The sequence below is a fragment of the Microcaecilia unicolor genome, chromosome 5 (genome assembly GCF_901765095.1).
Source record: "Microcaecilia unicolor chromosome 5, aMicUni1.1, whole genome shotgun sequence".
Classification (NCBI taxonomy): domain Eukaryota; kingdom Metazoa; phylum Chordata; class Amphibia; order Gymnophiona; family Siphonopidae; genus Microcaecilia; species Microcaecilia unicolor.
Window position 1 is genome coordinate 12,260,770 of NC_044035.1, and position 19,119 is coordinate 12,279,888.

At 46.7% G+C, this 19,119-nt stretch overlaps 1 protein-coding gene across 1 annotated transcript in view; it reads left to right on the forward strand.

The window, feature by feature from the left end:
* Positions 1 to 19,119, forward strand: part of GFRA1 (GDNF family receptor alpha 1) — a 294,863-nt gene that overhangs the window by 175,021 nt on the left and 100,723 nt on the right. Inside the window, exon 4 of the mRNA XM_030202657.1 lies at positions 13,433 to 13,772. Within this exon, the coding sequence (XP_030058517.1) occupies positions 13,433 to 13,772 (340 nt within the window). The remainder of the gene's footprint in view (positions 1 to 13,432; positions 13,773 to 19,119) is intronic.

A 19,119-nucleotide genomic window follows, 5' to 3' on the forward strand; every position in this document is an offset into this window, starting at 1 on the left:
TTATGTGTATACCTGACCTTGATTTGTACCTGTCCTTTTCAGGGCACAGATCATAGAAGTCTGCCCAGCACTAGCCCCGCCTCCCAACCATTAGTCCCGCCTCCCACCACCGGCTATGACACCCAATCTCGGCTAAGCTTCTGAGGATCCATTCCTTCTGAGCAGGATTCCTTTATGTTTATCCCACGCATTTTTGAATTCCATTACCGTTTTCATCTCCACCACCTCCCGCGGGAGGGCATTCCAAGTATCCACCACTCTCGCCGTGAAAAAATACTTCCTGACATTTTTCTTGAGTCTGCCCCCCTTCAACCTCAATTAATGCCGTCTAGTTCTACCGCCTTCCCATCTACGGAAAAGGTTTGTTTTGTGGGCATTCCAGGGTTGGAGTCAGCTCTTAACCGACTAGGAAAACCACGTGAAACACAGCCCTATCTTTGGGCCCTTTTACTAGGCTGTGCTGTACGCATACTAACACGCTAATGCTAGAGACACCTATATATTCCTAAGGGTGTCTCTAGCATTTGCGTGCGCTAAAACCACTAGCGCGCCTTAGTAAACCGAGCCCTTTATGGAGTTCATCGTAGCCGAATAAGACTGAAAATACGATAATGCCTTTGTATCGCTCCATGGTGTGTCCGCACCTTGAGTATTGCGTTCAGTTATGGTCGCCGTATCTCAAAAAAGATATAGCGGAATTAGAAAAGGTTCAAAGAAGAACAACCAAAATGATAAAGGGGATGGAACTCCTCTCGTATGAGAAAAGGCTAAAGAGGTTAGGGCTCGTCAACTTGGAAAAGAGACAGATGAGGGGACATATGATTGAGGTCTACAAAACTCTGAGTGGTGTAGAATGAGTAGAGAAGTAAATCAATTTTTTCCAGAAGTACAAAGACTAGGGGACACTCAAGAAAGTTACATGGAAATACTTTTAAAACAAATAGGAGGAAATATTTTTTCACTCAACGAGTAGTTAAGCTCTGGAACTCTTTGCTGGAGGAGGTGGTAACAGCGGTTAGTGTATCTGGGTTTAAAAAAAGGTTTGGACAAATTCCTGGCGGAAAAGTCCATAGCCTGCTATTGAGACAGACATAGGAAGTAATTGCTTGCCCTGGGATTTGTAGTATGGAATGCTGCTACTCTTTGAGTTTCTGAATGGAATCTTGTCACTCTAGGATTCCAGAATCTTGCTATCCTTTGGGGTTCTACATGGAATGTTGCTACTATTTGGGTTTCTGCCAGGTACTTGTGACCTGGCTTGACCACTGTTTGGAAAACAGGATACTGGGCTAGATGGACCATTGGTCTGACCCAGTATGGCTCTTCTTATGTTCTTATGTACTGAATATCATAGTTAACCGTCTATGTTTTAAGGGCTGTGTGTTCCCGGATAATCAGTGCCAGTGCCCAGACATAGTCTGGCATTGAAAATACAGGCATAAAGCTGGCAGCAGACAAAAAAAAAACCACCCCGTTGAATATCTATTACTTGGAAAAGCCAATCTTTCATTTTTCGGTTTGCATATTGAAAGAATAGATGAGCAGTTTGCCACAATGGTTTTGTTGAAAAAAAAAAAGACTGGAGAGACGGACCAGATAACCTCGAGGGTCTTTTAGCTGTTCTATGAATTTTTTTATAAAGGTGTGAAACACGCACTGGTGCACAGAAACATACCAAGCAGAATCTTCTGCTCCTGGCACTTGGATTCAAAGGCCAAGTTAAGCAATACAAGATTGTTCTAACTGACCACCGAAAGATTTATACCAAGTAATTATAATGAGTGGAAAAAAAGATGTAGAAAGGACAGTTTCCTGGTAGCTCAGGGCTGTTCAATAGCCGTAGACTGACAAAACAAAAATTAGGTTTCTGCATCCTGCCATATATCTGATTTACCCTTCCCCCGATGGTCTTATCACTACATTACTGTACCTTCAGATCTAGGGCACTAGCCTTTAATTTAAGATCACGGCCGGAGATTACTTTCCATTAAGTTCTTTCCAGTTTGGTTAATGGAATAAACAAATCTGTATTGTGTTAGAAATAGAAGAAACAAAGGTGGGGAAGGTTGAAGAGGTTAATTAAAAAAGTAATGATTGCCTATGCTGAGACAGCATTATTAATCTTTCTGGAGCTCCAGCCTTTTGCCTTGCAAACTCTTTTACAATGAACCTCTACTTTTAACGACCCCTTCTTGCTCGTTAATTGCATTTAGGGGCATAATAGACTAGAATGGGAACATAATTCCAGCTCCAGTGAGGTATGCCAAAGCCATTTTCGATTACTCGGAGTGGTTCTATATGAAATATTAGGAACAACTTGCCTATTTCTAGAGTTACACAATTAATTCCCCAAAGAAGCTTGCTTACAACTTAATGCTTGATGTGGTAGTAGGTCTGAAAAGAATAGGCCGTACAAATTCATCATTATGTAATGTGATATCTTCAAAACCATGTGTATTATCAACAAAGCCAGTTCTCCAGAGCCAGACACTGCACAGAAAAATTCATTTTTCGCCAGGTCAACTGGAAAAGGGGGAAAACAATCTTTAAGGATTGATTACAAGAGTCACGACCTTGGATTGTCTTGGTGTGGGCGAGGTTGCTTTATCCATATTTCTTTTTGCTGTTGGACCAGAACGTAAATTAAGTAATGGATGGTAGTGTTAGAACCGGGTCTAGTAATGTATTTTTCTTCCTTTTGCATATTTTCTGTCAGCCTTCAGCAGCGCTTCAGAGGGAGGCCATTACCAGGAAGACAGTAGTTATGTTAGCACGGTAATTAATCAAGTGCGTGGAAGAGAGGAAATCATTTGTGAATTGAATTCTACAGTAATAAAGTGAAATGCTCAGATGTACACCGCAAATTGGCAAGGGTTCGGAAACAACAAGAGCTTCTTGTATCTTACTTTTTTTTTTCTCCACGCTGCTCATTGTTCCCTGCAAGGCCTCTCTCTTCATTCCCCATCTGGCTTTTCTCAGCTGCCCCTCCAGTCTGTTCATCCCTATTCTCGCTTCATTTCCTAGATCAGGGCAAATGCTGAGGAGACCCTGACGCTGTGCAATATTTACTCATAGACTGTATTGTTCTTAGAATGACGTTTCGGGTTAGTACTTTGCCCTCTTCCATAACCTATGAGCGCGGCCTCAAGACCCCTGCTCTTGACACCCTGTGGTCACTGGGGGGGGGGGGGGCTGGGCTAAGTAGGAAGGTTAAAATGGTGGGGGGAGGGGGGAGAACCCCACCTACTTGCAAGTAAAGGCCTTCCAGGAGTAGCTCAAGGCAAGTTACATTCAGGTGATTGGAAAATAAGGCCAGTGCCAAGCGGACTTCTGCAGTCTGAGCCCTACCCCATACTTTGAAAATTGCTCCCTAAGGGGGCCTTTTACTAAGCCGCGATACTGATTTTCACCCTCAGCGTAGGATAAGGCTCCCTTAGGGAGCAATTGAAGAAAGGAATTGAAGGAAGGGGGCAGATGCCGCTCCCTGAGGAGTGCCGCCTCAGGTGGCCTAATGGTAGGGCCGCCATTGGTTGCTGCCAGGACCAGAAACGGGAGCTAAGCTAGCACAGAGGATGGATAGCATTACTGGAAGAACAAATTCCTGGAGGAAAAGTCCATAGTCTGCTATTGAGGAAGACATGGGAAGCAACTGCTTGCCAGGGCCGCCGAAAGACTGAGCCGGGCCTGGGGCAAGGCCGCCCCCCAGGGCCCCTGCTACCGCCACCCCCCAAATCGCTACCACTATCGCTTCCCTCTCCTGCTCTCAGGCCGCCGGTGCCACGGTCCCCACCCCCAGCCCCGTCGACAGCCCCCTTCCGACCGCCACCGGGCCCCCTGCATTCAAATCGGCAGCGCCTCACCTCCGTGTGAAAGCGGCAGATCGCCTCCCTTTGGGCCCTCCCTGTGTCCCGCCCTCGCGGAAACAGGAAGTTACATCAGATGAGGGCGGGACACAGTGAGGGAGGACCCGAAGGGAGGCGATCTGCCGCTTTCACGCGGAGGTGAGGCGCTGCCGATTTGAATGCAGGGGACCCGGTGGTGGACGGAGGGGGGGCTGTTGACGGAGCCAAGGGCAGGCAGGCGAGACCGGGGACTGCAGCGCTGGTGACCTGGGAGGAGGAGAAGGAGAGAAACCCTGGCGCAGGACCCCCCTTGGAGGCCCGGGGAATTTTGTCCCCCCTGCCCCCCTCTCTCGGCGGCCCTGCTGCTTGCTGTGGGATTCGTAGTATGGAATCTTGCTACAATTTAGGTTTCTGCCAGGTACTTGTGGCCTGGCTTGGCCACTGCTCAGAAAACTGGATACTGGGCTAGACGGACCTTTGGTCTGACCCAATATGGCTACTCTTATGTTCTTATGTAACTTTTTTGTCTCTCACATCTCTTGCCTTGCTCAGAGTTTGTCGTCTCTCATTGCAAACAGTGTGGGAAGCAGTGGCCATAGACTGGAACAGTTAATGGCTTTTCCAAAGCTGGTTTAGTAATGAAATTCCTCTATCTCCGCAATTTCCTCTCCTCAGATTGAACTAGAGGACTTGAGAAAATTAGCAGCGTAAAGCTTTAGATTTGGAAATCATATAAAACAGCATGGCAAAGCATTTCTGTAAATAGCCCTCTTTTGTTTTTTTTACACAAGAACATAAAAACTAATGAATATTTTTTTCAGCACCTGCTGTAAAATTGCCTGTGTGGCTTTGAGAATCAGTATCTCTAGGTGTGAATGACTCAGGCCTGGGATTTCAGCTTCCTTTGGCGGGTTTGTGGGCTGTTGTTTTCATCAGTGGTCGTTTGGAACCGCACAGCCTGCATGAAGCTGGTTAGGACAGATTAAATTATGGGCTCTCTGCATGCTCCCGATTCGCTATCGTATACAGTTCAAGCTTCTCCTATTGACCTTCAAGTGCACTCAATCTGCAGCCCCCCATTACCTCTCTACCCTCCTCTCCCCGTATGTTCCCACCCGTAACCTCCGCTCTCAGAACAAATCACTCCTATCTGTACCCTTCTCCACCACCGCTAACTCCAGACTCCGCCCCTTCTGCCTCGCAGCACCTTATGCCTGGAACAGACTTCCCGAGCCCATAAGCCATGCGCCCTCCCTGCCCATTTTCAAGTCCTTATTCAAAGCCCATCTCTTCTCCCTTGCTTTTGGCGCCTAACCACCTTCCCCATTCATGATACCTACACTGACTACATAGTTTGTTACCTTTAGATTGTAAGGGCGACGAAAATGATAGTGGGGATGGGACGACTTTCCTATGAAGAGAGGCTGAGAAGGCTAGGGCTTTTCAGCTTGGAGAAGAGACGGCTGAGGGGAGATATGATAGAAGTGTATAAAATAATGAGTGGAATGGATCGGGTGGATGTGAAGCGACTGTTCACGCTATCCAAAAATACTAGGACTAGAGGGCATGAGTTGAAGCTACAGTGTGGTAAATTTAAAACGAATCGGAGAAAATTTTTCTTCACCCAACGTGTAATTAGACTCTGGAATTCGTTGCCAGAGAACGTGGTACGGGCGGTTAGCCTGACGGAGTTTAAAAAGGGGTTAGATAGATTCCTAAAGGACAAGTCCATAGACCGCTATTAAATGGACTTGGAAAAATTCCGCATTTTTAGGTATAACTTGTCTGGAATGTTTTTACGTTTGGGGAGCGTGCCAGGTGCCCTTGACCTGGATTGGCCACTGTCGGTGACAGGATGCTGGGCTAGATGGACCTTTGGTCTTTCCCAGTATGGCACTACTTATGTACTTATGTACTTAGCTCTCTTGAGCAGGGACTGTTCTTCCCCATGTTTAAACTTGTACAGCGCTGCGTAACCCTGGCAGCGCTATAGAAATGCTAAGTAGTAGTAGTAGTAGTAGTAGGACTGGTATGTGTTTTCTTGCATGTTTCTGGACAGGTAACACCACTGACCTGCACGCTCAGAAATGTATATGTGGGGCTTCTAACTTGTATTACATTTACATTTGTTACATTTGTATCCCACATTTTCCCACCTATTTGTAGGCTCAATGTGGCTTACATAGTACCGGAGAGGCCTTTGCAGACTCCGGTGTGAACAAATACAGGGTGATGTTGTGGAAGGATAAGGTTCATGTTCTAGGATTATGTAAAGGGATCGTACCGCGGAAGAGTTGTGTGATGGCCATTACGAACTTTAGTGTTGTTGTGTCGCTGATATCAGGCGTTTATGTTGGGTCGGTGGGGTATGCCTTTTTAATCAGGTGGGTCTTAAGTGATTTTCTGAAGTGTAAGTGGTCGCATGTGGTTTTCAGGTCTTTTGGTAGTGCGTTCCACAGTTGTGTGCTGATGTATGAAAAACTGGATGCGTAAGTTGATTTGTATTTGAGTCCTTTGCAACTTGGGTAGTGGAGATTTAGGTAGGTTCGTGTTGATTCAGATGCGTTTCTTGTTGGTAGGTCGATCAGTTCTGTCATGTATCCCGGTGCTTCACCGTAGATAATTTTGTGAACCATAGTACAGATTTTGAAGGTAATGCGCTCTTTGATTGGGAGCCAGTGTAGTTTTTCGCGGAGGGGTTTTGCGCTATCAAATCTTGTTTTTCGAAAATGAGTCTTGCTGCTGTGTTTTGAGCGATCTGAAGTTTCTATAGGGTTTGCTCTTTGCTTCCAGCATAAATTCCATTGCAGTAGTCTGCATGGCTTAGTACCATTGATTGTATCAGGTTGCGAAATGTTTCCCTCGGGAAGAATTGTTTCATGTATTACACAAACTAACACAGGGGTGTGTTTCCTAAGGTGCACTAGGGAGGTAGTGTGGGTTTTAATGCATGCTCAGCAGAAACATTAACCCATGCTAATGCCTAGTTGGATTAAAACAGCCATGTACCTTAGGAGTAGGCACTAGAGAATGACACAGGGATAAAACTTGTCCCCGCCCCGTCCCCATGGATTCTGTCTCCATCCCCACTCGGTCCCCATATGCCCTATCTCCATCCCCGCAGGCCCTGTCTCTGTCCTAGCCCCATCCCTGCAGGTTCTGTTCCCGTCCCCGCCCCATCCCCATAGGCTCTGGTCTTATCTGCAGAAGCCTCGAACACTTATGATTTTATAATTAAATCTTTTTATTAAAGTATAAAAAGGAACAATATGCTGTGCAACTGTTGTGTATAAATTACAAATAGAAAAAAATAATAACAACTAGCAGCTATAATAACCCTCCCACCATCACCACCCTCTACCTTTCCAACCCCAACAATAGCTGACTTCTACTACCCCAAGGAATTCTAATCCACTCTATTAAATTGTCCAGGGGTACAAAATACAACCTGTTCTGTATGCCCTAGAGGGGAGAAATATGCCCTATGAAGCACTGTTATGATTTTTAAATCTGTGGATGAATAAGACATCATCAACAATCTCTGGATTCAGTCTAGCTCTCCCGTCTTCCACGGTCCTTCCTGCAATAGAAGATGTCTTCCTAGAAGATGTGCTGGAAGCAGGATGTACAGGATCCCCCATGCAAATTTTGCTAGCTGTGGCCAGCCATGTTTGCTTGTTTTTCCAACAAATCAAAATATTGTCGTCTGCATCAATCAAACGTAAATAACAGTCCAGTTCATGAACAGGCTTCAAAGTAGAAAGTGACATGGGGATAAAGTTTGTCCCCGTCCTCATGGGATCTGTCCCCTGCCCCGTCCCAGTGGGCTCTGTCCCCATCCCCGCGGTTATTGCGGGTCCCCGTCCCCTTGTCATTCTCTAGGCAGCACCCAAGAAAAAAGATCTAGGTGTTATTGTAGACAATATGCTGAAACCTTATGTGTCAGTGAAATCACTTAATGGAGCTTAGTCAGGATCGGGAGGCGGGGCTGGTGGTTGGGAGGCAGGGATAGTGCTGGACAGACTTGTACGGTCTGTGCCAGAGCCGGTGGTGGGCAGCGGGACTGGTGTTTGGGAGGCGGGGATAGTGCTGGACAGACTTGTACGGTCTGTACCAGAGCCGGTGGTTGGGAGGCAGGGCTGATGGTTGGGAGGTGAGGATAGTGCTGGGCAGACTTATACGGTCTGTGCCAGAGCTGGTGGTTGGGAGGAGGGGCAGGTGGTTGGGAGGCGGGGATAGTGCTGGGCAGACTTATACGGTCTGTGCCAGAGCCGGTGGTGGGTGGCAGGGATAGTGCTGGGCAGACTTATACGGTCTGTGCCAGAGCCGGTGGTTGGGAGGCGGGGATAGTGCTGGGCAGACTTGTACGGTCTGTACCAGAGCCGGTGGTTGGGAGGCAGGGCTGATGGTTGGGAGGTGAGGATAGTGCTGGGCAGACTTATACGGTCTGTGCCCTGAAGAGCACAGGTACAAATCAAAGTAGGGTATACACAAAAAGCAGCAAATATGAGTTATCTTGTTGGGCAGACTGGATGGACCGTGCAGGTCTTTTTCTGCCGTCATCTACTATGTTAATATGTATAGTAGAGGGGGAGCGCTGTATGCATGAGAAAGATTTCCATGCCTAATACTTCCTCTGCATGCAAGTCTCTCATTAGGAATATCCTGAAAACCCAACTGGCTGTTGGTCCCCCAGGGCACGTTTGAGTATCACTGGTGAAAGATATACGTGTAAACAAATCCATACCCTACAACAGCCTGCAGAGGCCAGGGCTTTCACAAACCAAAGCCACACCCAAAAGAGATGAATAATGTGTGGATCAAACAAACTACAATGGTCATTCTTTTTTGCTTTCCATTATACGGCCTCTCTTATTGTCAACCTACAGGGTGGGGGCCTCGTAGGCACGTGCCAGCTGTTCCCGTGGGGTAACGAAGCACTGAAAATTGCACCCTCGAACGTGTCAAAAGAAATCCTCAGTGAGATCCCCATGACGTCAACACACTCTGTGTGCGACCTACAGATGGCAGGAATTAGAGCAGTGCAAAAAAAATGCTTCCCATGACCTGCACGGCAGAAACAAAATGGAATCTTCTGTCATCTTGTGTGGTCACATGACCTTCTGACCTGCTTCGGATTAAGAGCTCAGATGCAATACAGTAGCAGTTGTCTGACCTGCATCATTTCTAGTCTAATTTGGAGTTCAGCTACTTAGCGTTCTGCCTCGACAGACAAAACTAATCTCTCAGATAGTGAGTCTGTACCATGGCAAACTCGCGTACCCTCTACATGGTAATTATCTTGACATCTGGCACGTACAAAAGCAAAAAATCTCTTGAACTCATTTCCTTTCACCTCCTTCTCACAAGACTTCTGAGCTTACCCGTCTCTCTACTGCTGACACCCAGGTTTTGTAATATTTTATAATTTCGGTTTACTCATGCCTTTCTACCGAACAACACTGCATCTAAAACCCCTAATTCGCTAAAAGTCGCTAAAAATTACATGCACAATTTAATTGCATAATTAGCAGTGATAATTGGCTTCTTAACAAGCAATTATTGGCACTAATTAGATTTAATTGGAATGTACGCTCATATATATATAAGTGCGGGATCCACGAGTTCAAAAAGGGGATACAGAAATGGGAGGGTCATGGGCGAAGTGGGAGCATTGTTAAAATTAACGCATGTAGTAATAGAATAAAGGGGAAATGCACCTAATTTAGGCAGAAAGGTTTGCACTAGGTTTCAGCTGGTGCAAATGGCCATGCCTAAAGCTAGGTGCAATTTCCGTGCGTAAGCGCTATTCTATAAACCGCACCTAACTTTAAGCGTGGCTTATAGAATAGGGCGTTTTCAGTGTCATATATAGAATTCACCCAAAATGCCGCATTCAGCCCGCCATGAGTGGGAAAGCGCAGGGTACAAATGTAACAAAAATAAAATAGATACTATTGGAGATTCTACATGGAATGTTGCTATTCCACTAGCAACATTCCATGTAGAAGGCTGCGCAGGCTTCTGTTTCTGTGAGTCTGACGTCCTGCCGCATTGAGCCTGCCATGAGTGGGAAAGCGCGGGGTACAAATGTAACAAAAATAAAATAGATACTATTGGAGATTCTACATGGAATGTTGCTACTATTGGAGATTCTACATGGAATGTTGCTATTCCACTAGCAACATTCCATGTAGAAGGCTGCGCAGACTTCTGTTTCTGTGAGTCTGACGTCCTGCATCACTCTACACATCTTGCCATTAAATTTTAACTACTTCAAACATACTAGGGGATACAATATTGAATACAGTTATCCCAAAGTAGCATACAAAGGGAAAGCGAACTTAGGCGAATTACTTAAAAGACCGGTTCCAGATAACTCCATAGGTCAGCATTCCCCTTGTGGGAGGTGTGTCTATTGCAGACACTCGGTCAACACTAGTTGGGTACTAATCCCAGGGACCAGTAGTTTTATTTACAGCACAACACTACTTGTAATAGTGAAAGAGTTGTATACTGTATTATTTGTCCCTGTTCATTGTATTATATTGGATACACGAAGCGTCAATTGAAGCAAAGATTAGCTGAACATATCAGCAACCTTAGGCATCAAAAGGAAAGAAGTGCACAAAATCATTCGATTGACGATCTTCAGTGTGTAGTGCTGGTTCAGGTGGCCCCCCCTAGAGGTGGGGACATTAGTGAACAACTCTTGGCAATTGAACAGAGATACATTTTTTCATGGAGTACGGTGGCCCCGAAGGGTCTCAACTTGGAGGTGGAGTGGTTGTGACGGACGTTCACTTTAAACAAGGGCGGGGAAACTGAGAGGTCATGTATTTAACCCAGGTAGCAGAAGGCGTGGGTATGAAGTCTCAGCAGCGGAGATCCGGGCTTTCGCCAGGATAGCAGTCCCTTGGGTAGGCAGCCATTAGTATTATCAACAAGAAAGATATAGAAGGATAATGCAATTATGTAATTAATGAAACTATGATGTTGGTGATGTGTTATACGTTGTTGCAATTTGGTATCAGGAAGTTGCATCAGAGAGGGCCGGATGCGGCAGACTGGGAAGGCCCCAGAGTACCTGTGTGAATCGCAGACGGCCCAAAAATGTAAGCTGCAAATGCTGCAGCGGGGGCGGGGGGAGGAGAAGGAAGCAGCAGCGATCCTGGGCCTGCAGGAAGGAAAGTAGCGAGTGATGCTGGATTTAGGGAAGGCAGAGGTGTGCTGGTGTGAGAGGAGGGGGCTGCAGAGAAAGGGAGACCTATGTGGGGGGAGCGGAGACCCATGTGGCCGAGAGGGGGGGGGGGATGCCGCGAACCAAAAAAAGTTTGGGACCCTCTGGGCTAGGGCCAAGCAGATTTCCTGGAGTCCTGCAAAGCTTGCCTGCCCCTCACTATTGAAATGTGAAACAGCACCCCCCACTGGCAGTTCTAGGTAGAGGACTCCTGCTCAGCTTAGAGGGAACAGTAAGGGAGACATAATGATGTAACAACCATTGCCAAAGTGAGAGAATTAAAGCTGCAGAAAAAGACGGTAAATCAAACGTGGACTAAGCCAGCTCATTTTCTTGCTCAATAGTCGCCTGAGGGCAAATGATATTCTTGCAGCTGCATGGAGGGTCATAAAAGCGTCTTACACTGCGTGTCCGACTCTATACTTACAACCAGCCCTGGAGAGTAAAGGATACCAAATTGTTACCGCAGCGGTGACAGCGCTCGCGTTTCCTCTGGCGATCATATATACTGGAGTAGTACAGAGCGCTGGACACAGTTCCAAGGATGTTTTATCTTTTCTGCTAAGTAAAATAAAAAAGAGGGGAAAAAAACTTCTCTTTCAAACATAAATCATGAATGAATAGAAAGGAAAGGAGTGGGGGGTGGCCTATCCTATATAATAATTCTCACCTCCAACGTTCTGCCTTGCCTGGGACCGTGGCTCATTCAGAGTTGGTCTGCTAGGCTCCGTAGATCAGGCTGACATCATCGTAGCCATTATGATGTCAACTTCAGAACCTGGGGGGGGGGAAAAACATGCCTCACAGCTGATCCATGTCCAGAGGAGGGTCGCTGGACATGGGTGGCTGGAGGGGGGGCAGGGGAGAGAGGAGGGTCACTGGACATGGGTGGCTGGAGGGGGGGCAGGGGAGAGAGGAGGGTCGCTGGACATGGGTGGCTGGAGGGGGAGCAGGGGAGAGAGGAGGGTCGCTGGACATGGGTGGCAGGATGGGGGGCAGGGGAGAGAGGAGGTTCGCTGGACATGGGTGGCTGCAGTGGGCGCAGGGGGAGAGGAGGGTTGCTGGACAGGGGTGGCTGCAGGGGGAGAGGAGGGTCGTTGGACATGGGTGGCTTCAGGGGAGCGCCCATTTCATTTGTGTCAGAAACGGGCCTTTTTTACTAGTAATCTATAAAAGATGATGGAAGCTAACATAGATAACAAGGTCATAGGACCTCTTATAGCACACAGCGGTGCCCTTTTACTAAACCGCAGCAAAAAGTGGCCTGCGCCAGTGCAAGCATGTATTTGGGCATGCGCCGGTGCCAGTTTTTGCCGCGTCCTGGAAAAAGAGCCTTTTTTAAAAGTGGACGGAAATTGGACGTGTGGCAAAATTAAAACCAGCGTGCGTCCGTTTTTGGCCTGAGACCTTACCGCCATCCACTGACTTAGCGGTAAGGTCTCACGCGCTACCCAGGCGGAACGCGTGCAGCGCGCGTACACTGCCATTTACCGCCAGGTGGTAATAAATAGAAAATATTTTCTAACGTGTGTTTTCGACACGCTCCAAATTCAGAATTACCACCCGGGGCACAAGGAAGCCGGGCGGTAAGGCTGATTTGGTGTTCACTGGATGCGCGTAGGGCCTTCCGCTAGGGTTACCATATGTCTGGTTTTACCCGGACATGTCCTCCTTTTGAGGACATGGGCTGGGCAACCGGGTGGGTTTTGCCTCGCGAGAATTCGGCCGCTTCAACTCTCGGCGCCCATTTTGAATAGGCCCCGGGACCGTCAGCATTGCAAGGGGGAGAGAGAGAATGCAGGGCAGTGCTCCGGGCAGAAAAGAGGAGGCTCTTTCCTGCCCCAAAGAGGTCACTAGACCACCAGGGCAGTAGAGTAAGGTAAGGGGAGGGGACTAGGGGATAGGACACCCTTAGGGGGGTGCGGGGGGGGGGTGAAATGGGTGGAGCGATACGTGACAGGGGGTGGGGTGGGGTGTGACAGGGGGGCCGGGCAGGGATGGGGTGTGGTGGGGCGGGGCATGTGTCCTCTTTTAGGGGGGACCAAATATGGTAACCCTACCTCGTGCGCCTTTTTAAAAGGGCCCCATCTATTCCAAGTCCGGGACCTGAGTGGAAAGTTCAAATCATTTTGTCATTTTGTGTAAGTGTACTGACTGCCAAAAACATGCACCATATAAAAGTCTGAAAAACATTGAAAGCAAAAAGCAATCACTTACCTAGTTCCAAATATTTTTCTGTTGACGTGTAAGGTTAAGGTGAACACCCCTCCCCACCCCCCACCCCCTTGTCAACTGCAGAAAAAACAGGTCCTGCATATTTATGATTCTTTTTCCCTTACTTGTCTTGCAGTGGAACAAATGATTTCAAAGGGGAACAACTGTCTGGACGCAGCCAAGGCCTGTAACCTGAACGACACCTGCAAGAAGTACAGGTCGGCCTACATCACACCCTGCACCAGCAGCATGTCCAACGAAGTCTGCAACAAGAAGAAGTGTCACAAGGCCCTGCGACAGTTTTTTGACAAGGTGCCGCCAAAGCACAGCTACGGGATGCTGTTCTGCTCGTGCTGGGATGTGGCTTGCTCCGAGCGCAGGCGACAGACCATCGTCCCCGTGTGCTCCTATGACGACAAGGAGAGGCCGAACTGCTTGTTTCTACAGGGATTCTGCAAGACAAATTACATTTGCAGGTAAGAAAATCCGGCGCGGCTGCCCCGTGATTAACGAGGGGAGCAGAGCAGATCCATAAGGAACAGGGCTGCACTTACTGTCACCCACTGAGGTAGCGGTAAGGGCTCCCACGTTAACCCAGCAGTAACCAGGCAGCGCACAGCACTGCCTGATTATCGCTGGGTACACACCGGCGCTACAAAAATTAAAATATTTTTGTAGCGCCGAATATGATGCATGCTGGGGGGCATCATATTTATTTATTTATTTTTATTTATTTATTGCATTTGTATCCCACATTTTCCCACCTTTTTGCAGGCTCAATATGGCTTACAATACATCATGAATAGTGAAGATTTATTAGAAAATAGACATTTAGTGTAACAGAAGAATCTTGGATAACATGGTAATGTTAAAACATGATAGTAATATAACAAGCAGATATTATAAGACAGTTCTGAATATATGTGGAGGAGTGGTGTATGTTCACATCTGTTGATCTTTGTGGTACGCCTTATTAAAGAGATGGGTCTTCAGTAGTTTTCAGAAGTTGGTTAGTTCGTAAATCGTTTTTAAGTTGCGCGGCAGTGCGTTCCATAACTGTGTACTCAAGTAGGTAAAGTTTGACGCATGCATTAATTTGTATTTTAGACCTTTGCAGTTGGGGAAGTGCAGGTTAAGGAATGTGCGGGATGATCTTTTAGCATTCCTGGGTGGTAAGTCTATCAGGTCTGACATGTAGGCTGGGGCCTCTCCGTGAATGATTTTGTGAACTAGGGAGCATATTTTGAACGTGATGCGTTCTTTACGTGGGAGCCAGTGTAGCTTTTCTCGTAGGGTTTTAGCACTTTCATATTTTGTTTTGCAGAATATGAGTCTGGCTGCAGTGTTCTGGGCTGTCTGAAGTTTTTTGATTATTTGCTCTTTGCAGCTGGCGTAGAGTGCGTTGCAGTAGTCTTGGTGGCTAAGCACCATTGATTGTACCAGGTTACGGAAAACAGTCCTTGGGAAGAAAGGTCTTACTCTTTTTCATTTCCACATTGATTGGAACATCTTCCTGGTTGTGTTTTTCGCATGGCTCTCAAGTGTTAGGTGTCGATCGATGGTAACTCCAAGAAATTTTAGGGTATCCGAAATTGGAAGGTTCAGATTAGTGAGCAGTAAGACCCCTGAATTAATCCCCTTATTTTCTTACTTCTGTTACTCTATTTTACCTATCTATATGTTCCATCTTTGCTCACACTTTATTAAAATGTTTTATTGCGTCTTATGTTGACCTTGTAATGTGCTATATTATGCCATACTTTGTATTGCTGTTTGAATATTTTTACTGCTGTAATTGTCTATTACTTATATTTGACTTATTCTTGCTGTACGTCGCCTTGAATGAATTCCTCCATAAAAGCGGTAAATAAATCCTAAGAAATAAATAAACATGCTAAATTAACCTCGGATATTCAGTGCCGGCATTCAATATCTGGAGTTAATTCTACCTGCAGCAGAATTTTAAAAACGCCGACAACCAGGGGCTGAATATTGACCTGAAAGATTTCGCTTCCACGATTTATGGTGGATTCACCCCTCTTTCTGAAGGAAAAGATAGCTAACAGAGGGCCTCTTACAAAACCGTGTTTGCCAGTAGCGTAGGAAGGGCGGGGCAGTGGGGGCGGTCCGCCCCGGGTGCACACTGCTGGAGAGTGCAGAGAGCAGCCTTGCGCCTGTCTGCTCCGCTGGTTCATTGCTCCCTCTGCCCCGGAACAGGTTACTTCCTGTTCCGGGGCAGAGGGAGCAGGGAGCCAGCGGAGCCGAGAGGTGCGCAGCTGCTCTCTGCACCCTCCAACAGCCAAGAATGCACCTGGGGAGGGGGGGTGTCATTGCACCTGGGGGAGGGATGTTGTGCTGCACCCTGGGGGGGACAGGCGTTGCTGCACCCAGGGGGTGGGGTGCGCAGCGGCGATCCGCCCCGGGTGGAAGCCGACCTTGCTATGCCACTGGCATTAGTAATTCTTGTGTGGTAAATGAGAGGAAGCTCATTCAGTTCCTATGGGCTCCCTCTCATTTGCCGCACTGGAATCGTTAGCGTGGTTTTGTAAAAGAAGCCAAGACTGTGCAGGAGACACATTTCTATTTAATTTCATTTCAGTTCTTTCGTTTCTCGCCACTTTATTTTCATATGCTAGTTAGAGCAGACTAAAAAGAAATGGAAGACCATAAAGGGGATGGAACTCCTCTTGTATGAGGAAAGGCTAAAGAGATTAGGGCTCTTCAGCTTGGAAAAGAGACGAATCAGGGGAGAAATGATTGAAGTCTACAAAATCCTGAGTGGTGTAGATCGAGTAGTAAATCAATTTTTTACAGATTCCAGAAGTACAAAGACTAGGGGACACTCAACGAAGTTACATGGAAATACTTTCAAAACAAATAGGAGGAAATATTTTTTCACTCAACGAATAGTTGAGCTCTGGAACTCTTTGCCAGAGGAGGTGGTAACAGCGGTTAGCGTATCTGGGTTTAAAAAAAGATTTGGACAAATTCCTGGAGGAAAAGTCCATAGGCTGCTATTTAGATAGACATGGGAAGTAACTACTTGCCCTGGGATTTGTAGTATGGAATGCTGCTACTCTTTGAGATTCTGCATGGAATCTTGTTACTCATTAGGATTCCAGAATCTTGCTATTCTTTGGGGTTCTACATGGAGTGGAGGAGTGGCCTAGTGGTTAGGGTGGTGGACTCTGGTCATGGGGAACTGAGTTCAATTCCCCCTTCAGGCACGGGCAACTCTTTGTGACTCTGGGCAAGTCACTTAACCCTCCATTGCCCCAGGTACAAATAAGTACCTGTATATGTAAGCCACATTGAGCCTGCCATGAGTGGGAAAGTGCAGGGTAGAAATGTAAAAAAAAAATGCTGCTACTCTTTGACATTCTGAATTGAATGGAATCTTGTTACTCTTTAGGATTCCACAATCTTGATATTCTTTGGGGTTCTGCATGGAATGTTGCTACTCTTTGAGACTCTGCATGGAATCTTGTCACTCTAGGATTCCGGAATCTTGTTATCCTTTGGGGTTCTACATGGAATGTTGCCACGATTTGGGTTTCTGCATGGAATCCTGTTACTCTTTAGGATTCCATAATCTTGCTATTCTTTGGGGTTCTACATGGAATGTTGCTACTGTTTGAGATTCTGAATGGAATCTTGTTACTCTAGGATTCCAGAATCTTGCTATTCTTTGGGGTTCTACATGGAATGTTGCCAGATTTAGGTTTCTGCCAGATACTTGTGACCTGGCTTGGCCACTGTTTGGAAAATAGGATACTGGGCTAGATGGACCATTGGTCTGACCCAGTATGGCTACTCTTATGTTCTTATGACCATGAAAATGCGCAGTTCCTATGAACTACATGGCTAAGAGATAAGCATTTCAAAATTGTGCAAGCAGTTTTCTACACTATATTCTCCTATTCTTGCACAAACCATAACCTTTTGGTTCGTTGTTTCAAGTTAGAGAATTTCTGTAGCATTTTATGTAGGGCAACCAATCTGCTAAACAGCTGTGCGCTATTTGTAGCTTTCTTACAGACCCAGCCTGGATAACCTCGGTCACATTTCTACATGGTTTTTGCAAGTATTTTTTTAACAGACTGTAAATTGTGTTTAGTAGTTCTGTAATTAGTTTTCTTCCGAGAGATTAACTGTTTCCATATGCACAGTCGATCAATAATGCAATTTTAGTTTCTAGGGATGTGCGACATTTCCCTGATGTTTGAACATTATTTTTAGTTTCCCACCTTCGATTTAATTAAAAAAAAAAATTTAATGCAAAACTGAAAACTGTATTAAGGGGTCCTGTTACACGCTAAAATGCGGCTGGCACTGTTATCAGTGCATGGGTTTACCACACGCTGCGGCCACATTTAGCATGGCAGTAAAATGGCCACATTTACGCTAATTTCCCAATTAGAGCATGGCCGTTACTGTGGGAGCCCTTACCGACACCTATTTACGTGGCGGTAAGGGCTTCCATGCTACTCCCACAGTAATCGGGCAGCTCAGTGCCCATGGCATGCCTACTCTACTGCAGTGGGCACACTTCCCACTTTTTAGTTCATGGTAGCCATGCGCTAGTGCTACAGTGACTTAGTGGTGGTTGGGAGGCAGGGATAGTGCTGGGCAGACTTATACGGTCTGTGCCAGAGCCAGTGGTGGGAGGCGGGGATAGTGCTGGGCAGACTTATACGGTCTGTGCCAGAGCCGGTGGTTGGGAGGCGGGGATAGTGCTGGGCAGACTTATACGGTCTGTGCCCTGAAAAGCACAGGTACAAATCAAAGTAGGGTATACACAAAAAGCAGCAAATATGAGTTATCTTGTTGGGCAGACTGGATGGACCGTGCAGGTCTTTTTCTGCCGTCATCTACTATGTTACTATGTAAAAGGGACCCTAATTGACTGAACACAGTTAATTCATAGATTAAAGCACGTTAAATTGGTTTTTGAAGCACTCCGGTGAACAGAATAAATGTGCATTCCCTATTTTCAATTGCGCAGTGTTGGCTTATATGGAAGCAAATTTCCATAAACCACATAGAGGGGCATAATCGAACGGCAACGGCCATCTATATGGCCGGTGCCGTAAAGCGGCGCCCGAACCGTATTATCGAAAAAAGATAGCCGGCCCCCAATCCTCATTGCATAAGTACATAAGTATTACCATACTGAGACAGACCAAAGGTCCATCAAGCCCAGCATCCTGTTTCCAACAGTGGCCAATCCAGGTCGCAAATACCTGGTAAGATCCCAGAAAAGTTCAATACATTTTATGCTGCTTATCCTAGAAATAAAGCAGTGGATTTTCCCCAAGTCATTTTAATAATTCAGATCAGTGAACGCGCCGGACTCGGAGACCGGCGCTGAAGGGCACTTCGGCTGGCAGGGGTTGGGGATCACCGCAAGCAAAGGTACCTGGCGGTGGCAGGGGAACATTAGAGACGGCATGAGGGGTGGTCGAAAGGGACGGGGAAGGACGGTGCCGGGGGGGGGGGCAAAAATATGCCCCCTCACCTCGGGCTCTGGACCCCCCCTCCCACCGAAGTCTGGCTACGCCCCTGATTTAAAGGCACAGAAAACAGATGCCAATGTTTCCTTCACTTTCGGGTTTACAAGGAGCATGCATACAGGAGCTGAAATTACTGTGAAACTCTTCTGTGCATGCACCAAGCACATTCCCCCTCCCCCTCCCTTTGCTTTTACTTTTACAGCGCACATATAATTTCCTTGAAGCAGTGGTGTGCTGGAGCCGGCTTTCAAAAGCCGGTTGTTAAGTTTTTACAGATTTTGCCAGCCGCTTGTTAAATGCAGGGCTCCCT